Source organism: Cinclus cinclus, chromosome 1, assembly GCF_963662255.1.
Source record: "Cinclus cinclus chromosome 1, bCinCin1.1, whole genome shotgun sequence".
Taxonomy (NCBI): domain Eukaryota; kingdom Metazoa; phylum Chordata; class Aves; order Passeriformes; family Cinclidae; genus Cinclus; species Cinclus cinclus.
This window is the reverse complement of record NC_085046.1, coordinates 70,188,311-70,208,260: the sequence shown is the minus strand read 5'-3', so window position 1 is coordinate 70,208,260 and position 19,950 is coordinate 70,188,311. Positions and strand designations below refer to the sequence as shown.

Sequence of the window (19,950 nt, the reverse complement as noted above, 5' to 3'; positions counted from 1 at the left end):
AAATTGTGTCCTTGGCTTTTTATCCAGGTAGTTTGGCAGGTGGAGAGTTGTCATTCTTGTTGAAGGAAATAAAGGCTCACAGAAATATTTTATTTCCTTCGTACCATGTATGCTGGGAAAGAGCCGAAGTATGGTCATGTTAAACTCTTGATCTAGTTTCAATAGTAATGCCTCACTTGTGAAATTTGCGTGTGGGTTGTTTTCTATAATTCCTCCTCTTGGAATTTTGTTTGGGCTGGAGAGACTACAGCACTGGCACTCACAGCTCCTGAGATACAAACCAAATATACTCCCCAGGACTGGATGGCCAGCATTGTCTATGCTTTATCTGCCACAGGTGTCTTCTCCTGGAAAGACTGCTTAACCACGACAAGAATAAAATAAATACTTGGTTCTGCTTTATTAGACTATCCCTACCATACAACTCACTTGACATGTCGGATATTTGCACACACATGTTGCTATTCTTGCAATTATATTTTTAAATATAAGTTACATTTATATTTTCCCTTAGTAAGCAGATAGTAAACAAAGCCTCTCTGTTGTTTTTTTTTGGGGGGCGGGGGGTTTGGTGTAGTTGTTGAATCCAAGAGTGACTTGTGTCATACACAAACAGGTTTAAATCAGGTTTTTCTGAACTGGTTCCATAGCCTTTCAGCTCTCTTCAGTATCTGAAAATGTTTCTTTCACTCTGTGACAGTCACAATTTTAAATAGAGTTGGGTGCATCGCAAGCTCCAAGTTCTTAGAAGATGCCCTAGTGCTGTGGGCCTTTCTGGAAATGCTGACAGTCTGCTTTCCTGGGAAAAGAGGGACCCAATAAGAATCCATGCAGCAGGCCTTTCTAAAATTTCATTTTCAGTTTTTTGACTCCTCCCTGTTTGAGGGTTTCCTGTGAGTACTGACTCAGGAGCTGTGTCTGATTTCTGAGACGGTTAATGGGCAGCTAATGGGCTTTCCTCTCACTGGGAACCTCAGCCCTTCTCACTTGTCTGGAACTGGCTTTACTGGACTTACAAGGCTTGGGATGCTCAAGGCATTAAAGAGATTGAAGATTTTTTAATAATTAATACTTTAAATTCTTTTCAGTAATATGAATGCTATAATATAATATAATGTAATATAATATAATAGTCATTAATAAATGGAGAATAAAAAACTGACTGACCAGTTGAAAACAATGGTGGAATAGAGATTATTCTTTGCTATCCAGCCAATAATTCAAGGTCAAGGGCACAACTGAGCTTTTATCCCCTACAAAATGCCCTGAATGATCCTTATTTCAATAGTAGCATTAAAATAAAGAAATTGGAATGGAGAGCTTTGCCACTATGAGAACCAGTTTCACTCTCCTCCAAAAAAGCTTTGAGAGTATTAGCAGTTACTGGATGAACAAAGGTACATAAAAGGTTCCTAATGAAATACCTCCTGTTTTTTCTCACTGAAAAGAAACATTGGAACTTCATAAAAAATGATCCAACATGAATAGTATCAGAGTTACTCATGAGGTCAGAGGAGTTTTTAAGCCATTGTACAGCTTTTAACTGGCATAAGGAAGAAGAATTTAATTCAATTATGTAAAATTTCCTATTTTATTTTCTTACTCTGAATGTTTTGCAACCCAAGGAAATAAAACACAGGTAGTGCATCTACATCTCAAAGTCAGCATTAGGGAAGAGAGGAACAAGGGGTATTTTTAATTTGTTATGATTTCATATTGATTTTTATCCTGTAAGGAAGATCCAGGGGCCTGAAGAGAATAGTATCATGCCAGCTAATACTAAATAATATACTCCATTAACAAATTAAATTTTTTTTAGTGTACTGCATGACTCATGAGATTTTTTGTATTATTTGTCTTTTTGGGGGTGGTAGATGTTTACTGAATGACGCATTCTTGGTTCCCTGGGTAATTTTCCACCAGTTCCTCAGTAAGAAATACCTGTGAAGTTAGCACTTGTCCCAAATCTTCAATTTTGGGGTGTGGGGCAGAGGCAGAGAGAGAGAGAGAGAGAGAGAGAGAGAGTGAGATGGAGATGGAGAAGCAGACACAGTGTAGGAGAGTATTGTGTGTTCGTATGAGAATGCTTGAGTTAATGGCAAAGATAAGGTAGGAAACCTAGGCAGGGGAATTCATTTAAGACATGCTCAGGCACAAAAGAGCACATTTGTGATGAGCAATTGCAGGGAGGCATTTTAAGGAATGATTTTATGTTTGCTTCTTTTCCCCGTTCTTCCAAGTTACTCCCTCATCAGCAGTCTCAGTCCTTCAGACTTGTTCTGTCTTTTGCCACTGTCCTGCCTAAAGCTCTCCTCCCTTAAGGTGTGTGCTGAGTCCATGGTTGCTGGCAAGCTCGACTTTTCTGGTAATTAGTTGCTTTCATGCCTGAGAAATTGTGTCTACATAGACGAGGTGGATGGTTGCAGTGCTAGGCTGGCACTTGGTCCTCTCTTTACACCCTCATTGTGACATCAGCTCGATGCCTGCTGATGCTGTAAAATGGAATCTCTCATGGTAAATTTCTCTTTACCAAGCAGCTGCCAGAGTACTGGAAGAGAGACAAGTCCAGCCAAACCCGTTCTGAATTCTGAGTCTGACAAAACCTCTGGATGCTGCAAAGCATGCTCCTCTCTATTTTCTTGTGGGGATAAGTTTCTCCAGTGAAATATGTTAAATATTTGCCATCTTCAAGACAAATTATTTTTCTTGGTTTTTTTTCTTTTTTTTTTCTTCCCCCAGTGGGAGGGGATTTGTTAGCAAACAGTTTGTTGCTAATACCAACAGTCAGAACATTTTGCAAGAGTGCAGGGCTGGTTAGGTGTGCTTTTCAAATGCTGACTTAAAAAGCCTTGGTTTTATGCCAGTATATCTTTTTTTTTAAACTTGATTAAATGCAGTGCATTTCACTAACCTTTAATACTGCATCTTTTAGCCCAAAGCAAACTAGTTGTCAAGTAAAACAATAGCCTTACCTAATAAATCCAAGAACATGTATAAGTTAATTAAAATAAAAATAAAGACATTTATTTTGTAAAAGGCCGTCTGTAGTCAAACAGGTCCTACGAGTAAATCAAAGTGTTTTCTCTACAAAGTGTTGTGGGCAAATTACATGCCTGTTCTGTTACTCCCACAAAAAAAGAGTTATAAAAATTTATAACTATCACAAATCATTTGGAATTAATTTCTACAGTGAAGTACCACAGCTGCTCTCGAGTATCTCTGTACAATGGTGTCAGATGTTCAGCTGCATTTGGGCATCATTATGCATGCAAAAATTTCCATTTCCTTTCTGTCTCTGTCAATAGCTTTGATAGAGCTGTTTAGCACCAGTTTTAACAGTTTCCTTTTTTTTTTTTTTTTTTAGGGATACATGGTATTGGGGTCATAGTAAGTGTCAAATTCACTATTCCAAAGGGGTCATCTCTGTGATTGCTGATCTAAAGCCAGACTTGTGCTATTGACTGAAATTCTGGGGTTCACCCTTCTTGGCTTGAATCTACACAAATGTGTTTATACTAAAGTGCAACTTTGGGTATGTGAAAGCAGCCTGGAAGATGGGAATAGTCTCTGGCTTTCCCAGAGCATGGACAGCAGCAACTGTGCCTTGCCTTTCCTGACTGCACAGGTCATGTAACAGCCCTGTGGCAATTGCAGCTACTCGGAAAAGCTAGGAAAACCTCTGAGTAAAAACAGTGTAAGTAATGGGTGGGCACACAGAGGTATTTTTTTAGAATGCCTCCATTAAGTTTCTAAAATAATCTCAACATACAGGACCAGACAGCTTTCTGGAGACTTCCAGCAGGGCCAGGGATAGTGGGGAACCAACCCTGAGGGGACGAACATGTACCAAAGTTAAAGGTCTAATGGACAATTAGCCATGAAGCAAGAGATAGAGAAGTTCTGAGACCATTAAAGACCAGTCTGGGAGCCAGGAGAGCCCAGAGTATAGGTGAATTATGTTCTGAGTTGGCACATTTTAAGAGTGTCAATTAAAAACAGATTAAATTCATATGTGATCCAATTTGACTCAGTGTGTGTGGGTCATCCTGACCCACACAGAATTCCTCAAGTGCTTCTGATAATACTGGCTCTACATATCACATAGCATTGCCCACTGTCACTTGAAGACAATGGCTATTACTGAACCTCTCTCCTCTCCTCTCCTCTCCTCTCCTCTCCTCTCCTCTCCTCTCCTCTCCTCTCCTCTCCTCTCCTCTCCTCTCCTCTCCTCTCCTCTCCTCTCCTCTCCTCTCCTCTCCTCTCCTCTCCTCTCCTCTCCTCTCCTCTCCTCTCCTCTCCTCTCCTCTCCTCTCCTCTCCTCTCCTCTCCTCTCCTCTCCTCTCCTCTCCTCTCCTCTCCTCTCCTCTCCTCTCCTCTCCTCTCCTCTCCTCTCCTCTCCTCTCCTCTCCTCTCCTCTCCTCTCCTCTCCTCTCCTCTCCTCTCCTCTCCTCTCCTCTCCTCATCCTGAAAGTTCAAGATATCCAATCCAGATACTGGTGCCAGCCTCTTTCAGTGCTTTGACCCAGCCCCACCACAGCAGGAACTGGAATTACAATCTGAGTCATCTCTCTTTTCCCTTTTCCATTTCAGGATGACAATGGATGCTCTGCAACTAGCAAACACTGCCTTTGCAGTTGATATGTTCAAAAAGCTATGTGAGATGGACAAAACAGCCAATATTATTTTTTCCCCACTGTGTACCTCAACGTCTCTGGCTCTGGCATATAAAGCTACGAAAGGTGATACTGCAGACCAGATGAAACAGGTAAGCTGTCAGCAACCTGTTCTGTGGCTGCAAAATGATATGGCTGTTGTAGGTGTCTTTCTTATTAACTCTTGTTAATGTTCTCCTGGATGTCTAGTTCCTTTGTAAGACAGGCTACAAACCATCCATCTGAATTTCTTGAATTGTTCCACACTCCCTGGCCCTGCACAACAAAAGGCTGAAACTCTGTCTTAGAGAAAAATCTTTTTGGGCATGTATAAGGTGGAAGTGGACATAGTGGAGTCCTTACAGATGCATTAAACCTTGTCTCCTTTTAGCGTAGTGTCACTGTTCATATCCCTTCATTTTCTAGATAACTGTTTTTTCATTATTCAAGAATGCTTAAGCTTTATAGAATTGAAAATTATTTTGCTGTTGCTGTCAGCAGCAAGTATGTATAGCAACCCTGTCACTGACTTTGCCCCCTTTGTCCCACAATACTGCAAAGAGGAGGTAGATGCAGCAGAAGGGGCATGATTTCATCCATGTTTCTCCTTACAAGCAGCTCAAGATGTTCAAGGGGTTTCCAGAGTCATGATCCAGCATGGCAGTCATGATTCAATCAGTTTATGGAGCTCACCCTGTGGTGCAGGGAGTCAGCCCTCCAGCCTTGTCTCCTGCCTCTGTGTAAGCAGAGATTGAGCTGGATCCTTTTTATCCCAGTGAGGGTCCCCACGCTTTCTTGTTTCCTAAAGGTGCATGAAATGCAAATTAAGTATGCATTTGTATGCTGATTATCACCTGGCTCTGAAAGACTCTCTACATATTTGAATGTATTTTCCCTCCTTTGGAAATTCCTCCATGTAGTTTCTCATTCACTGAAAGTACCCCTGAGCACAGCCTTCTGTGCCCCTACTTATGCCACAGATTACAGGGAGTCTTGTGCTGTTCACAGAGCTGCACAGCAATAGTTTCATGAAAATCGTAGAATCATAGAATGGTTTCTGTGGGAAAGGACCTTAAATCCCCTTGCCACAGGCAGGGACATCTTCCACTAGACCAGGTTGCTCCAGACCCTCCCCATCCTGGCTTTGAAGACTTTCAGGGATGGATTTTGTAAGCACTGCACATTTTCCCAAACAATATTAAAAAAAATTAAATTTAAATGCTACCCTGAAGCTCCCTCACCATTTCAAAATTCAAGTGTTGTCTTTCTGAAGAGAAAGTTAAAAATGTTACCCTGCCTTTATTTTGTTTTCACTTGTGTCTGCAATTTGCTTTGAACCATTCCATAATAACAAGTTAACCTGCACATCCACAAGTGAAGCTGTTACACAAGCGCACTTGTGTTTCATATTTCTCTAGTGGTATTTAAAAAGTGCTGACTAAAGATGCTAAGGAGAGCTTGGTATGCTTTTAAGTGCAATATTTCCTATTTTCCATGTCTGTTCTAGCTTCTGCCTGCCTCTGAGTTTGTGCTTGGCTTTTAAATACTAGATACAAAAGGAGCCAGATTGGCACCTGTACTCTGGAGCACCAGTCAACAAGCTTGTGCCAGAAGTTTTCCCAGGTAGAGCAGCTGCAGTAGCTTTCTCCTCCAACCTAGTTCCTAGTTCCCAGGAACAGAAGCTTTCTGCACTTAACATACAAAGAAATAAAACTGTTGGAGGAAAAGGAAAAATGTTGAGATAGTTGTTTCTAAGGAAATGGACTTGGAGTTTGGCTATGACAGCTGTGCTGCTGCTGTGTTGGGAGTTTATTGCCTTCTTCTTTATTGCTCCCACTTAGCAAGGATAGTGGAGGATGTGGAAGGGTGACTAAGGCAGAGCAGCAATTTTGTCTGTGAAGATATGACATGTCCTAGGAGAAAGAGCAGTAGTGATGTACAAAAGGAAAAGAAGGTCTCAAGTGCTTGCTGTGCCTCATAAGGGAATTTGAGGCAGGCGAGGAGGGTTGGACAGGCTTCCTGTAATGAAACAGCCACCATCAAAGATTCTGTAATAACTAGGCATTAAAAGTTTAATTCATATTTATAGGGTTATTTTCAAACAAAGCCATCATTACCCCAGTATTTCCTGGAACTGGACTTGTCATTCCCAGGAGCTGGGAGGTAGCCATGTGTTGATCAGCAGCCCTACCCCCAGTTATACTCTGTCTACAAAACCCAACACAGTTATCTTTATCTGTTCAGTTTTTTGCTGAAATATCATGTGATGTCATGTATTAGTCACAGCAATCAGAAAACTTGATCTGTCAAGCATTTTTAAAGGTGTAGCTCATTTCTAGAAAGGAGATTATCTGGGACCCTCACATATCCGTCTTAAAAGGATTCAGGATTTTGGGTGGAAATGTAAGTTTGGCAAAAACATAATGACTCCATACCTTGGAGTTTTAGTTGGCTACATCACATCAGCAGCATGAACAGCTCTATTGGTTTCTTTAAATTGCTTGTAGGAAAGAAATGCATTTGGTGGAAGTTCTGGTAGGATCAGGTTTTTAGATTTATGTGAGCATGTCAAATACATAAATGATTTTTGAGTAACAACAGTGAGCAGCACTATCATTACCTTAAATACAAAAAGCAACAGCTCTAGTTACAAACTAATGTTATTTTTAGCTGTTAGGAATGTTTAGATGATGATAATAATAATAATAATAAATAATAATAAAATGATGCTTAGTGTTTTATCATATTCATTTAACAGGTTCTCCATTTACAAGATGTCAAAGATGTTTCTTTTGGATTTCAAACAATAACTTCAGATGTTTCCAAACTCAGCTCTTTCTTTGCACTAAAAATGGTCAAACGGCTCTTTGTAGATAAGTCTCTCAATCCTACCACAGTAAGTACAGCAGGAAAACCCCTGTGTTATGAATTGCTTGGCCATCATGTTGATGGACTATGGTGTCAGACTGCAATGATATTTAAAATTAATTCTTGTACTTCTGGCTATTGGTTGACTGGACACAAATGATAAACAGCATAATATTGTCTGCCGCCATAAAGGTTTGTAGGAGGATGGATGAGTCTGCTGCTTGACCCCAAGCTGTGCAACTCTTACAACACTTTTAATTCTTTCATTAATATGCTTTTGGTCAGTAGCAAGTTTGGTTTTGAATGCAACATAACTTCTATGCCACATCAAAGTCTTTGCATTGCAAGTATGAGTAAAAATGAGTATAAAAAAATTGGTGGTACAAGTGTATGTCCAGTTCACACACCCAAGTAATTACTCCAGTAAGCTTCAGTTTTCTTAATCTGCCTGAGAAGGCAGAATCCTGACCATTGAAGCAACACAAGTGAAGAAAGTGGTGTTTGACCTTTTAACTTATGAACTTTGCAAAAAAACATGTGAAGAATGCAGTGTCAGTTGGTTTTTTTCCCCCAAAATTGTATTTGAGTAGAGTCCCAAGCAAGGCTAACATCAGCCTAAGAGAGGTGTTTCAGAAAACTCAACATGCTGCAGTGATGCTGTGATCTGATCACCTGCTGCTCAGTCTCTGCTACAGCAAAGGCCAGGACCCAGAGCAAGAAGTGTCTTCCCTGGTGAGGATACACATGTTGTGATCAGACTGTGGCCTGTATCTGAGTCATGCTCAGGCCTGGACTGAGGGTTGTTTTATCCTGTAAACTCTGGCAGCATGGTCACTCCTGCAATATCAAAGTTACTTAACTGCTGATGTAACACCACTGGTCTGAAGGCGGCCTTGGGAGTGATGTGCTGGATGCAGGTGTGTGTCCTTGTTGTCTCCTGCAGTTATTTAACAGCTTTCCTCAAATAATATTGAACTCCTCAACTACCCAATGGCACTTAACCAAGCATGACTTTGGTTACTTGTGTCTTTCAGGACTTTGTCAACTCCACAAAGAGACCTTTTCCATCTGAACTGGAATTAGTGGAATTCAAAGAAAAAACTGAGGAAACCCGAGTAAAGATCAACAAATCCCTTTCAGAGCTGACTGATGGTGGGTACAGCTTAACCTTGGGGATGCTGTTTGCCTCTCTGGAGAAAGATTTTTATCCTTGTGACACCTCTTTAGAAGTAAATACATTGTGAAAGACTAGGCCTACTATTTGGATTCATGAGGATTAGCAGCACTGACTTCACTGCTGCAGCACTTCTGAAGGTGGAAATGTGAGACTCACCTTGCATTAGCCTTGGGGAAAGCTGCTCACATCTAACTACAGCAGGATGGTTTGGGAGAATGACAGGTCCTGGCTGTGGAGCATCACAACATGTAAAACCAAGACATCGAACCCTCTAATTCCTTTAAAACCTTCATTGTAATGGGAAGTACTGGTTGGACTCTGAGTTTCAGGCTGTTAATTAATACCTCAGCAGCTTTTGGCAGCAAGGGTGCCACAAAGCAGATGAGAGCCTCTCATTTGTCTTTTGTGGAAGCCCCAGCAGATGTGGCCATGGGGTTGGTTGCCACCTGTTGCCCTCGTGTGGTGCAAATATGGAAACACCATGCACGAGTCTGGTCCTTCCCAGGCTGGCACAGGTGCCCAAGGGGAAGCACCTTACCCTGCCTGTGCAGCTGCAAGACAGGACTTGCCTTCCCAGTGCTCAGAATTCAGGGTCATTTATGGCAGTGCTTGAACAGGGCCAAAACAGAGTGGGTCATGACATTTACATCCTCTGAAGTCTGTAGCAGTATTTGGATATTAACTGTAATCAGAGCAGCATTTTTGTTATCCTGGTTCTTTTATTCTCTTGTATCAGTCTAGAAAAGAATAGCTGCTAATTGGAAACTTCTCTTCAAGTCTTGCTCTCCAAATGACAAAGTGTTTTTTCACTTAAACCTATTGAATTTCACTGAAAACCCAGAACCTTCTTAAAGGTACTGAACAAAAGCAGAAGATGTAGTTTTGATTACATGTGATGTAAACCAACAGAACCTGTCATTTGGAAGATCTGCCTGGATCCCAAACCCCACAACAAAAATTAAGCTGTAATTTTAAATAAATTTCCTTTTTGAAATTTTTCATTGGAAAGAAAATCTTTTATCTGTGAGATGCAGGACACAAATGTGTTTAGTTTAGTGAAATGTTACCATATTCACTTAAAGCAATTGATATACTGCTATCGTATTGTTGCATTAACCACCATCTTAAACCTGTTCACAGGAAAAATGGAAAATGTTTTGAATGAGGATAGTGTAAGTGACCAGACTCAGATCCTTCTAGTTAATGCAGCTTATTTTGTCACAAATTGGATGAAGAAGTTCCCAGAGGCAGAGATCAAAGAATGTCCTTTTAAAGTCAACAAGGTATGTTCTGGGGAAAAAAAAGGGTACTGTTTCCTCTCATGAAAATGCAAACTTTGAGCTAAGGAAATCCCAGCAAGAGAAAATGAGAAATATTTATTACCATGGCATTCTTAGACTCTATCTCATCTTACACAGTGTTGCACGGGTCCCAGACTGTCCTGGGAGGATGTTTAGACAACATGAGCTGAGTACAAATGGTCAGAAGCAGTCATTTTCTGCAAGGAGATGCAAATTCTCATGAGTAGCTTTTCCCAAGAGATTGGAAGGTTGCAGGTACCAGAGGCTGCATCCAAAAACCAGCAGAGGTGAAGCACATTGCATTTCTTGAGCTGGTGAAATGTGTACAGTTGTGTCACCTCTTTGAACACATCCCTTAGGTGCCTGGCCCTGTGTTTTCCTCTTCAGAGATGTCATCCCACCAGTCTCCCTCTTTCCAGTCTGGCTCAGGACTGCAGCCTTCTGTGTGTCAGTCCTGCTTAGCCATGAGGTCCAAGTGGGAGCACCACCTGGGGCTGGTGTATTCAGGAGTCTGTGACCAGTGATGAATATTGTAATCAGACAATTCACAGCCAAGATACAAAGCTGCACAAAATTTGTGAGATAAAGACATTATATTCCAAATAAACACACACATACATATAGAGATGCATAAGCAAAGTTGGAGTTTCAAGTTCACTGAAAATATTCGTAAGTTACCTCATCAGCCAATAGTTGCAGCTAAAAAGTTTTAAAAATCACACAACAATAAAATTTTTAAGCAAAACATCTCAAGATTTTTTCCCCCTAAAGTAACTTTTTACTACTAAATTTGAACTTTGAACATTTTCATTTGGACAGAACAGTTTTAAAGTCTTCCCTATGAAATAGTGTTTTGTTTTGTTCTGTTCTGTTTCATTGCATTCAAACGCAAATACTTAGAGATTTAGATAAGCCTGAAGTTTCTTCTGATTATGTTTCAGCTCCTAAATCAAAATATCAATTATTGGTATGAACAGCCTGACCTTCACTGTTGAGCTGTGCTCAGTGTTTGACACTTGCTGGCATTACAAAACCCTGTAGACAATGTAGTTGGTAGCACTCAGTGAAAAGGCATGAAGGGCCACTAATATTACATAAATTGCTCTTTCAAGGCACATCCCCCATACCTTGCTATTGTATTAAGTAGAATTCTGTTCCACTTTTCTTTGGAAAGCTGCCTACTGTAAAAAGTCTGAACAGAGTCCCTCACTGCTGCTTTCCTTACCTTGAAGGTCAACAAATTCTCTGGTGGTAACTCAACTTACCACTTCCATGCAAGCTTACAAACTTTCCTCTGTCACCATCTTATCTGTGAATTGAAAGGAGTGATAGATTGTTTCCTCTGTGTTTTGCAGACTGAAACTAAACCAGTGCAGATGATGAATCTGGAAGCTACTTTTTGCCTGGGCTATGTAAAAGATTTAAATGTTGCCATCCTTGAGCTCCCATGCCTTAACAAACATATAAGCATGCTCATTCTCCTGCCCAAAGAGATTGAAGATGAGACCACTGGCTTGGAGAAGGTGAGAGGAAAAAATAGAATTGCTATGATACTTCCCTTGGACACAGCCCATATTATGCCATAGATTTATGGAATGTTTTTGTTATTTAGAAGCAATGCATAAGGAAACAAAAAGTAACTTTCCTGTGAATTTACCATCTCATTTTGCTTTTCTGTTCCTCCTCTCATATTTGTGGCATCATCGTTTTCACTGTGTCCAGTATGAGGTTGTAATTAAGGCTTTGCTCTAGATAGGGAATGCACAGAAGACAGTGTAAAGTGTAGAAGGTGCCCTTATTTCTGGTATCCTTATTTATTTTCAATTTACACATGTCCATGATTCATTTTACTAAGGTCTTACACTTCTCCAAGTTTTAATTTTGAGCAGAAGTGCTTGCATAAATGAGACATTTTTTTATTATAATTGCACATAAATGAGAAAATTAATAAGGCATTTCCTAAAGATCAGCAATTTTTATGTCAATTTTCTATGAAAATTTTATGACATATTTTCACCCCTCTTGAAAGTTTATTAAGGACTAAGTAATTAATAATATTAGTTACTAGTAAAGTTATTTAAGGATTAAAAGACTGATGATCATTCAAGCCTCCTTTGTAATTTGCTGCAACTGGCCACAAATTTTAAAGGCAGGAAGAATTTCTCTTTTCAGCTGTAAGATTATAACTTCTATATGTTGGAGTAAATTACAGAACACACCTATCATAAAATGCAAGTGAGTCCTTTCCTGATACCAATTTATTGTGACCCCTCCCTTTCCAGTTTTAAAAAAAATTGCTTGAACAGCTGCATGTTTGATTGAGATCAGGCTCTGGATTTGGATTTTCTGTCTCAAATACCAGCAATTTCATTATTCTGTAGAGTCAGGAATAAAGACATGTGGAACTCTGCCAGTTGGCCAGCATGACCTGGGTAAGGACCGTCTTCCTCAGATTCCTTCATATGGCCATTGAGGTGATTGCTTATCAAAAGCTTGCCAGAGCATGCACATGCAGAAGAGTTGCTCCAGAGGTCTGTCCTATGGATTAAATCGTACTTGAATCAATATAACTGAGTGTATGTTAAGCCTGAATGCTATGGTTGTGAATTACAAAAAAAAAAAAAAGTCTTTGGACTTTATTATTTGCAGGCTTGATAGGAGTGAGAAGTTCAGGAATGGTGGGTTTTTTCTCCTTTCACTTTTCTCGGACTGCTCACGAATTTCTTTTGTTCATTTATGTTTTCAGCTGGAAAATGCACTGACCCCTGAGACATTATTACAGTGGACAAATCCCAGCATGATGGCCAACACCAAAGTGAATGTATTTCTTCCAAAGTTTAGTGTGGAAGGTGACTATGACCTGAAGCCACTTCTGGAAAGCCTGGGAATGACAAATATCTTCAATGAAAGTGCATCAGATTTCTCTGAGATGTGTGAGACAAAAGGTGTGGTTATGTCAAAGATCATCCATAAAGTCTCCTTGGAAGTAAATGAACAAGGTGGCGATTCCCGAGAGGTACCAGGATATCGGATTCTGCAACACAAAGATGAATTTAAAGCTGACCATCCATTTATCTTTTTGTTTAGACACAACAAAACTCGCAATGTAATTCTTTCAGGCCGATTCTGTTCTCCTTAAGCATGGCACATTCATTACAAAAAAGCACAATTATGTTTGTAGTGGTGCACACTCCTGTAAAGCTTTTCTTCCTGACTAATCACCTTTGAAAAGAAATCTAAGAGGTTCATACATTGGCTGAATAATACAATGTACTCTACATATGCAGCAGAACTAGTTTCTCTCCTTTTGTTTCCTCCCCTTTAGCGGAATAATTTCCACTGTGAAGGACACACCATATTTTATTGAGAAGTATCCCAGCTTCAGCAACAAGAACATTTTGTTCCTCTGTGACACTTTTTTCCCCAAATGAAGTAAACTAAGAGACTGATTTAAGATATCCCAGGAGCTGGAAAAGGCTCTAGGAGGAAGAGCTGCATTCCTGCTCTCTAGTGAAACCTCTTTCCCTCAATGACTCACACTTTGGATTTCTAGTGCCTAAAGGGGGAAATGTGGACATGTGGTATGATAGCTCTCCCTCTGTACCTGGCCACACTCTGGTGGTCCAGGGTGTCCTACCAGACCCTGCCATCACCCAGTGAAGCAGTGCAGTAGCTCTGCAGCAAAGCTACAACAGTTCAGGCTGGCATCAGAATTCACATCTGTGAAACAGCAGCTGCACTGAGGCCTATGAACACCACAGGCAAAAATCACGGGCACAGTATGTGTCCCCAGAAGACTCTTCAGCATGAAGTTCCCAGACTGGGGAGGTTAAATTCTGCTATGTGGGCTTTTTTTACTTATTCCCTTCAGACATGGAAGATGGGACAAGTTCACTGCAGCTACGAGGAGCCTTGTTGTATATATCCTAAGGAAAAGAACATTATGCAAATCAAGGATAGGACACAGTTGGATTAATACTGGAAGTGCCACACTTTTCATGCACAGATTATCTGCCATTTCTAGCTCTGGATTCAGCATTAAGGAAACTCTTTACAGTTACTTAATGTCTAAAGCATGAGAAAGAAATAAGGACTTCAACTTGAGTGAAATTAACATTGTAATTACTAGTTTTCAAATTCCACATGAGATTATGGTAATCAGATTTCATTTCTATCTAAAGACTGCCTGCTGCATATGTTCAGTACTTGTTTACCTAATTACTGTTCAGAATAAAGCACTACGGAACCTGTGTCAAATGTACAATACTTCTAGTGTTAGTCTGTATGTTCAATGACAGTGTTAGTGTTCACGCCTGACTTCCAATAAATTATAGAAATGGAAACAAGCAGATTCACTTAGGCCACAAAGTCAAAAGAAAAAAATCAACAAAGTGAATGTCTGTATTGCCTTTCTGAGCTGCATGATGGTAGCTCCCAGTAAGGACTATGTGACTAGGTGGTCAGGATACATGCAGAATTCAATTATGTATCCTCAAAAGATGGAAGCATTTTATTTGAGAAATCCTCTTGGTGCCTCAGGTCTGAAAGAAACTGGAAAGAGATTTCTAAATGAGAACATGCAACAACTCCTAATACATATATTTTCAGCATCAGGACACTGGTTATTGTGAATTTAGGGACGGGAGTTCTGTTTTGATTCTTGAACTTAACAACCCATGAGAAGCCTTTAGTCACAATAATTCAGTAGTTCCCTTGGAGGATAATTAATGGTTTCTAATGCATATTAAAGTCAGAGGGTTAACTGGGGTCTTTGGCCCATATCTTTGAGGGTACTGAGGAGACTAACTTGGATCAAAACCAATGGGAGGTGGGACCCTGCAGATCTCTGGGGGGGGTCTTTGCTGTTATCCATCAGATATTTTGCCAAAAGGATAGTGGTCAGAAAAATGAAAAATACAACAATTAATGTGAGGTCATCCTGTCTGAGAAGGACTTGGCAGCAAAGATCTTTACTGGCTCAATTTCAGTGATATCTGAACGACTGGTAATGATTGATGCAGCCCATGATTGTCTCATCTGCTCTGTAGACTGGGGTCAGATGTATCTAGGGCTGTTGTCACTGTGGCTACTTCTGGTTGTCCTGCAGGAGGTGAGTCAGGACATTGTGCGTGGGGTTGGTGACAAAGCAGCTGCACAGACAATCCATGCACAGAGAAGAGGATCTGGTTGCCTCTAGTCTGTACAGTTTGTGTTTGGGCACTGACTCTTTGTCAGGTGGCTCCAGATATCCAGTGGGCCATTTCACACTTACTGCTACAACTCTGCTGCTCTGCTAGACTGAGGAAAACCTCCGGCAGATTGTTCCAACCCTTTTTTCCTTCCTGGAGAAGATTTCCTGAAGGAGAAAAGATCAGACATTGCTTTCTCAACTTTTTCAGGTTATGAAAGCATTCCAGTTCAGGAGTCTTAATTTAATGGAAGCTGTAGTATGTTTAAATGCTGATCAGAGTATTTGGCATATCCCCACAAATTTATGACAGCGTTCTTCTCCTCATGATAGCTTGGCCAGGAAGGGTTATCCCATGAAAGCAGAGAGAAACACTGCTTCAGTGTGGAGCCCGTCTTTCTCCACCTCTGACTAATTCCAAGGTATCCCAGCCTGTGCAAGGCAAGCAGATGTTAGAGATACAAAGTTGTCTTGGCTCACATAAAGCAAACCCACTTGTTGGTCATTCATGAAGAGAGTGGCTTGCCCATGAAAACCTCAGGTTAATTTTTCACTTCTGCCTCTTCCCTCTGCCAGTCCCAGTGTGGAGCTTTTGCACCTCGCAGCCTGTGAGGGAGAAGTATCCACGAGGCTTGGGCTGGTGTGAGAAACCATATTACAGTCTACTATTTTCATTCTACCCATTGCTGGCCTCTGGGACTTGGGCAAGAAACTGCACGGGAGGACATGGGAAAATGTGTGTGGGAGTTTGTGTGTAGGAACTCTTACGTGCTGGAAGGTGCTGGTTACAGTGGAGAGAGTGAGCATAGCTGAGGACTTGCTCAGATTGATGAGGTGCTCCACCTCGCCTTTCAACAGGGCATTGCTATCCAGTGATGGATGATGCTCCTGATGGAAACCAGCAAGCTGTGGCTGGCTTTGGCAGGTAGTTGCAAACTGCAGGGCTTTGTGCCTGCTCACGTCATCACTTGCTCACCTGCACCGCCACTGCCTGTTCCTTACTCCCAGCATTTGGTTGAGAATGTCTTTTGGTAGCAAAAGTGGTTTGTGGGGAAGTTCTGAAACTTGAAAAATGCAATTTAGGGCAAAGTGGAAAAGCAGTACATTTTTGTGAATATACTGTCCTACGGGCCTAGAAAAACAGAATTTGCACCTACATTGACGTTTCGTGAGGCAAAGGAATTAAGCAGATGTCAGGGAAGCTCTGCAGGAATATATGACAGAGCAAGCGAAATAAATCAGTGGAGGAATTATGTCAGTATAGGAAGAAGGAAGAAAGCACAGAAACTGGAAGAAGGAAAGTCTTGCAAGGTACTCAAAAATACTTAGATTATCACTGAAAATAAGCTTGGACTAGAAAAGCACCAGAAGATATGTGGTAAGGCAACATTCACAAATAAATACATTTAAAAAGAGAGAAAGTAAAAAAGAACTGAGGAAGAAGACTAAGGAGCACTACAGGAACAGGCAAGAAAAGAAAACAAGCAAGAAAATGATTAGCAAATGGAAGGAAAAAAAGCAAGGAAAAGAACAGAGGTAACAACAATGGTGATTTCATCCTTGTATCTTGCATTGCTTGTGGATTCCTGTTTTCAGGTGGGTACTGGAGCATTGGAGCTTGGCCAGCTGGGCTGAGACCTTGGCAGAGGAGTGGGGAATAGCAAAGCTGGATGGTGCTGTGCCTAAAGAAGAGGATGATCCAGCTTCAGCACTAGAAGGAAAGTGAGGGATGGGAAAGATGGTGCTGGGGGCCCTTCTTCCTCTTTCCTGTTCACCACTTTTGATCCCATAAGTATCCTATGAATCCAAAGCCAGTTTTATGCTTTGTAGGAAGAAAGAAGAGGTGAGAAAGAAAAGACGTAAAATTTTCACCGTTGCAAAGCCACGTACAACCCTAGTTTAGCTCTGATCTCTGAGTCTGGCTGCCATAACCTAGTGTTGCTGCTGAGTTCAGTGGTACTGATTAGAGATCAAAACACTGTGCTAGTGCAGCTCTGTGCTTCCCATCTCTTTATTTCCTTCTCACTTTATGCTGGAGACTTAACCTCAGTGATCAACCACTCCTGGCCTTCTTTTATTCTTAACTCCAGCAATTTAAAAGAATACCCCCTGGCTGGGGATTCCTGTTACCGTTCAAGGAAATATTTCTTCCCTTCTCTAATTAAGCTCCTTCCATGCATATAAAGCCAACTCCTTACCTGAGAGGGAGAGATGGCTGTAGGCAACATAATGCATTTCCCATTCATTTGCTCTATCTCTACAAGCAAGCTCAGCTCCAAACAATCTTGGCATAAACCCTGCACACACTTTTGTCCAGGCCAGACCCCATCAAAACTTGAAAGGGACTGAGCACAGCAGTGCAATCATTGGTCTTCTTAGGGTTAATGATCAGTTTTCCAGCTGAGAGTGACTTGGCATTGCAATCAGGAGATGTTGCCAGCAGATATTGCCTGCCAGACTTGTTGGGCAGCTTGAGAGAAATGCTAATAGCATATTGCTCGATATAGGTTTCCCATTCTTCTGTGGGGAAACTTCATGGTGATGGCATTTGCATTAAACAGCAAGATGCTGCTATCAGCAATCATTGGTTAGAGGCTGAACTTTCCCACAAGAGAGTGGGAGATTATTTTTAATACAGTATTCACAGGAACGTGCTCCAGAACTCAGCTGTTGTCTTCATCATTTAACCTCTTCAGGGAAGAAGGTAAAAATTCTATGTTGTTTTGTAGTTTTTTTTTTTCCTAAAATAATTGTGATTTTTATTTTTTTCTGTTCCAAAGTACTCTACAGGCTGGTAAAGTAAACATCATTTTTACATATTGGGCAGAGAGAGAGAGAGATACCTTTACAGGCTGAGGCAGCAAAACACACAGCTAAAATTCAGGTGTCTCGAGAGCTCACACAAAGGGAGCTGGTTTCAGTGGGACATGAATGAGGATTTTAGGGACATGTCTAAAGATTCTTGCCTGAATTTCACAGCCTTCTGAATCTGAAATTTCCCCAAGACCTCTCTGTCCATCCAGTAAAGTCTAATTGCCACAAGACCGATGAGCTCAGTGGCTTGTATGAGAAAGTAGATGCTTTTCTGCCTGTATCTCCAGAAGGGCTGAAGGATAGGTTCTTTCAGAGCACCTCTACTCACTCTGGTAGAAACAGCTTAATATAAAGTGATGGTGCTGGTGACCTGGGCAACTCGACCCACAGCATGAGAAATACAGGTTAATTTTTCCTTCTTTACTCATATTTCCACGACACAAGAAAAAGCCTTGAAATGTTTGCTAGATGAGAGAGAAGGTATGCAGTTCTTTGACTGGGTTCTAAGGCATTTCCCCTTTACACTGATCCCCACTACCAGGGAAGTTGTTTATGTTCTTAAACAATGACACTATAAAAGAGAGAGGGTGGAGTGGTATTCAGATTTTGTTTTGTTAGTGGGGGTGCTAGTCTTTGCTATTAAAATATGAGCTCCTAGGTTTGGCAATGCTGTCAAGAAGCTTGCAGAGGAGCCTGTGCCATGGAAATCTGATGTGCACACAGGCACAGCAAATAATTTGCCACTGTACAGCCTGTAACAGGCCATTGCACATCCATGTCTGTTTATGCAGAAGTAACTGGCCTAGAAAGAAGCATAGAAGATACCAGAGGGGCTGATGAAAACTAAAAAGAGCAGTCAGGAAAAAGCTTTCTGGCATAAAAGTAGCATCCTGAGAGGCTAGGTTGTTTGGAAAATGAACTTGGCACCATTTTGCTTGAAAAGCTGCTTTGTACTGAAATGTACTGGTTTTTAATTCAAAGCATATGTTGTGCCACTCAAGGATGATCAGAATTGCTGTGTTGTAGGAAATTTAATTTTTCTTATGCGCTGTTTGTCCCTTTCATTCCAAATCAGCACAGAAACAACTGGAAATGTATTTTTGTATGAATGGTAAAGAAAAATAAGAAAGTCATTCTACCAATTTTCATGTGAAGAAGTGGCACTATCTGTCATGTTGACTTTTTCTAGGAGAGACCATGTAATTTCTGCCAATTCTATTTTCCCCTGTGTATGAGAAATGAATGTGTATTAAGTTACCTTAATGGGATGCAGACTGAATAAGTAAAACATGCAAGGGGAATTATCATGTGGCATCACGCAAAACAGGTTTCTTCTTACTTAACTTGTATGAAATACAGAATCACCTTAACAGCAAAGCTACAGGTCTCTTACCTTCTCCACCCTATTTACTGCCTCCTCCTGTTGACTGGATAATATAATCTAATACAACCAATAATTATGACAGCTTTCAGCACAGGTTTCTTTATTCTTTGACAGTTTTTGTTTTGATTTCATCTAAGCTAAGCAAAAAACAAACTATAAAGAGAGAACAGATCATGAATAGTTATAGAAAAGGAGTGTTCCTCATTTCATGCAGCCATGGAAGAAGTTTGTCATTTTTATGTGGTATGCAGTGGTTTCTTCTGAAGGAAGCTATTTTCCTGGGTAGCTTCCTGCTCACATACTGCAATGCCAGTAATTTCATTTGCCAGACTATTTTAAAAGCTGCTGAACCATCATGCAAAGGCTCTCCTGTCATCAGGGGCTCTGCACTACTAATAATGCTCAGTGCAGGTGCTTTGGCTAGTGTGGAACTGCAGCTGGGAACTTCCTGGAACACTCTTTTTGGTCCTGTATCATCCCTCCTTACCACTCCAAGATTATTTAAAAGTGACATTACCATTTGCTGTCCACCATGCAGATGTTCTCCAAACGCTCTGGTCCCTGCA

At 40.9% G+C, this 19,950-nt stretch overlaps 1 protein-coding gene across 1 annotated transcript; it reads left to right on the top strand.

The window, feature by feature from the left end:
• The first annotated feature begins 4,591 nt into the window (after positions 1–4,591).
• Positions 4,592–13,137, top strand: SERPINB5 (serpin family B member 5). The gene is made up of 6 exons (XM_062499411.1): positions 4,592–4,765; positions 7,411–7,548; positions 8,555–8,672; positions 9,838–9,980; positions 11,354–11,521; positions 12,745–13,137. Exons 1-6 carry the CDS (start codon positions 4,592–4,594, stop codon positions 13,135–13,137), a joined length of 1,134 nt encoding a protein of 377 aa, XP_062355395.1.
• The last annotated feature ends 6,813 nt before the right edge of the window (positions 13,138–19,950 follow it).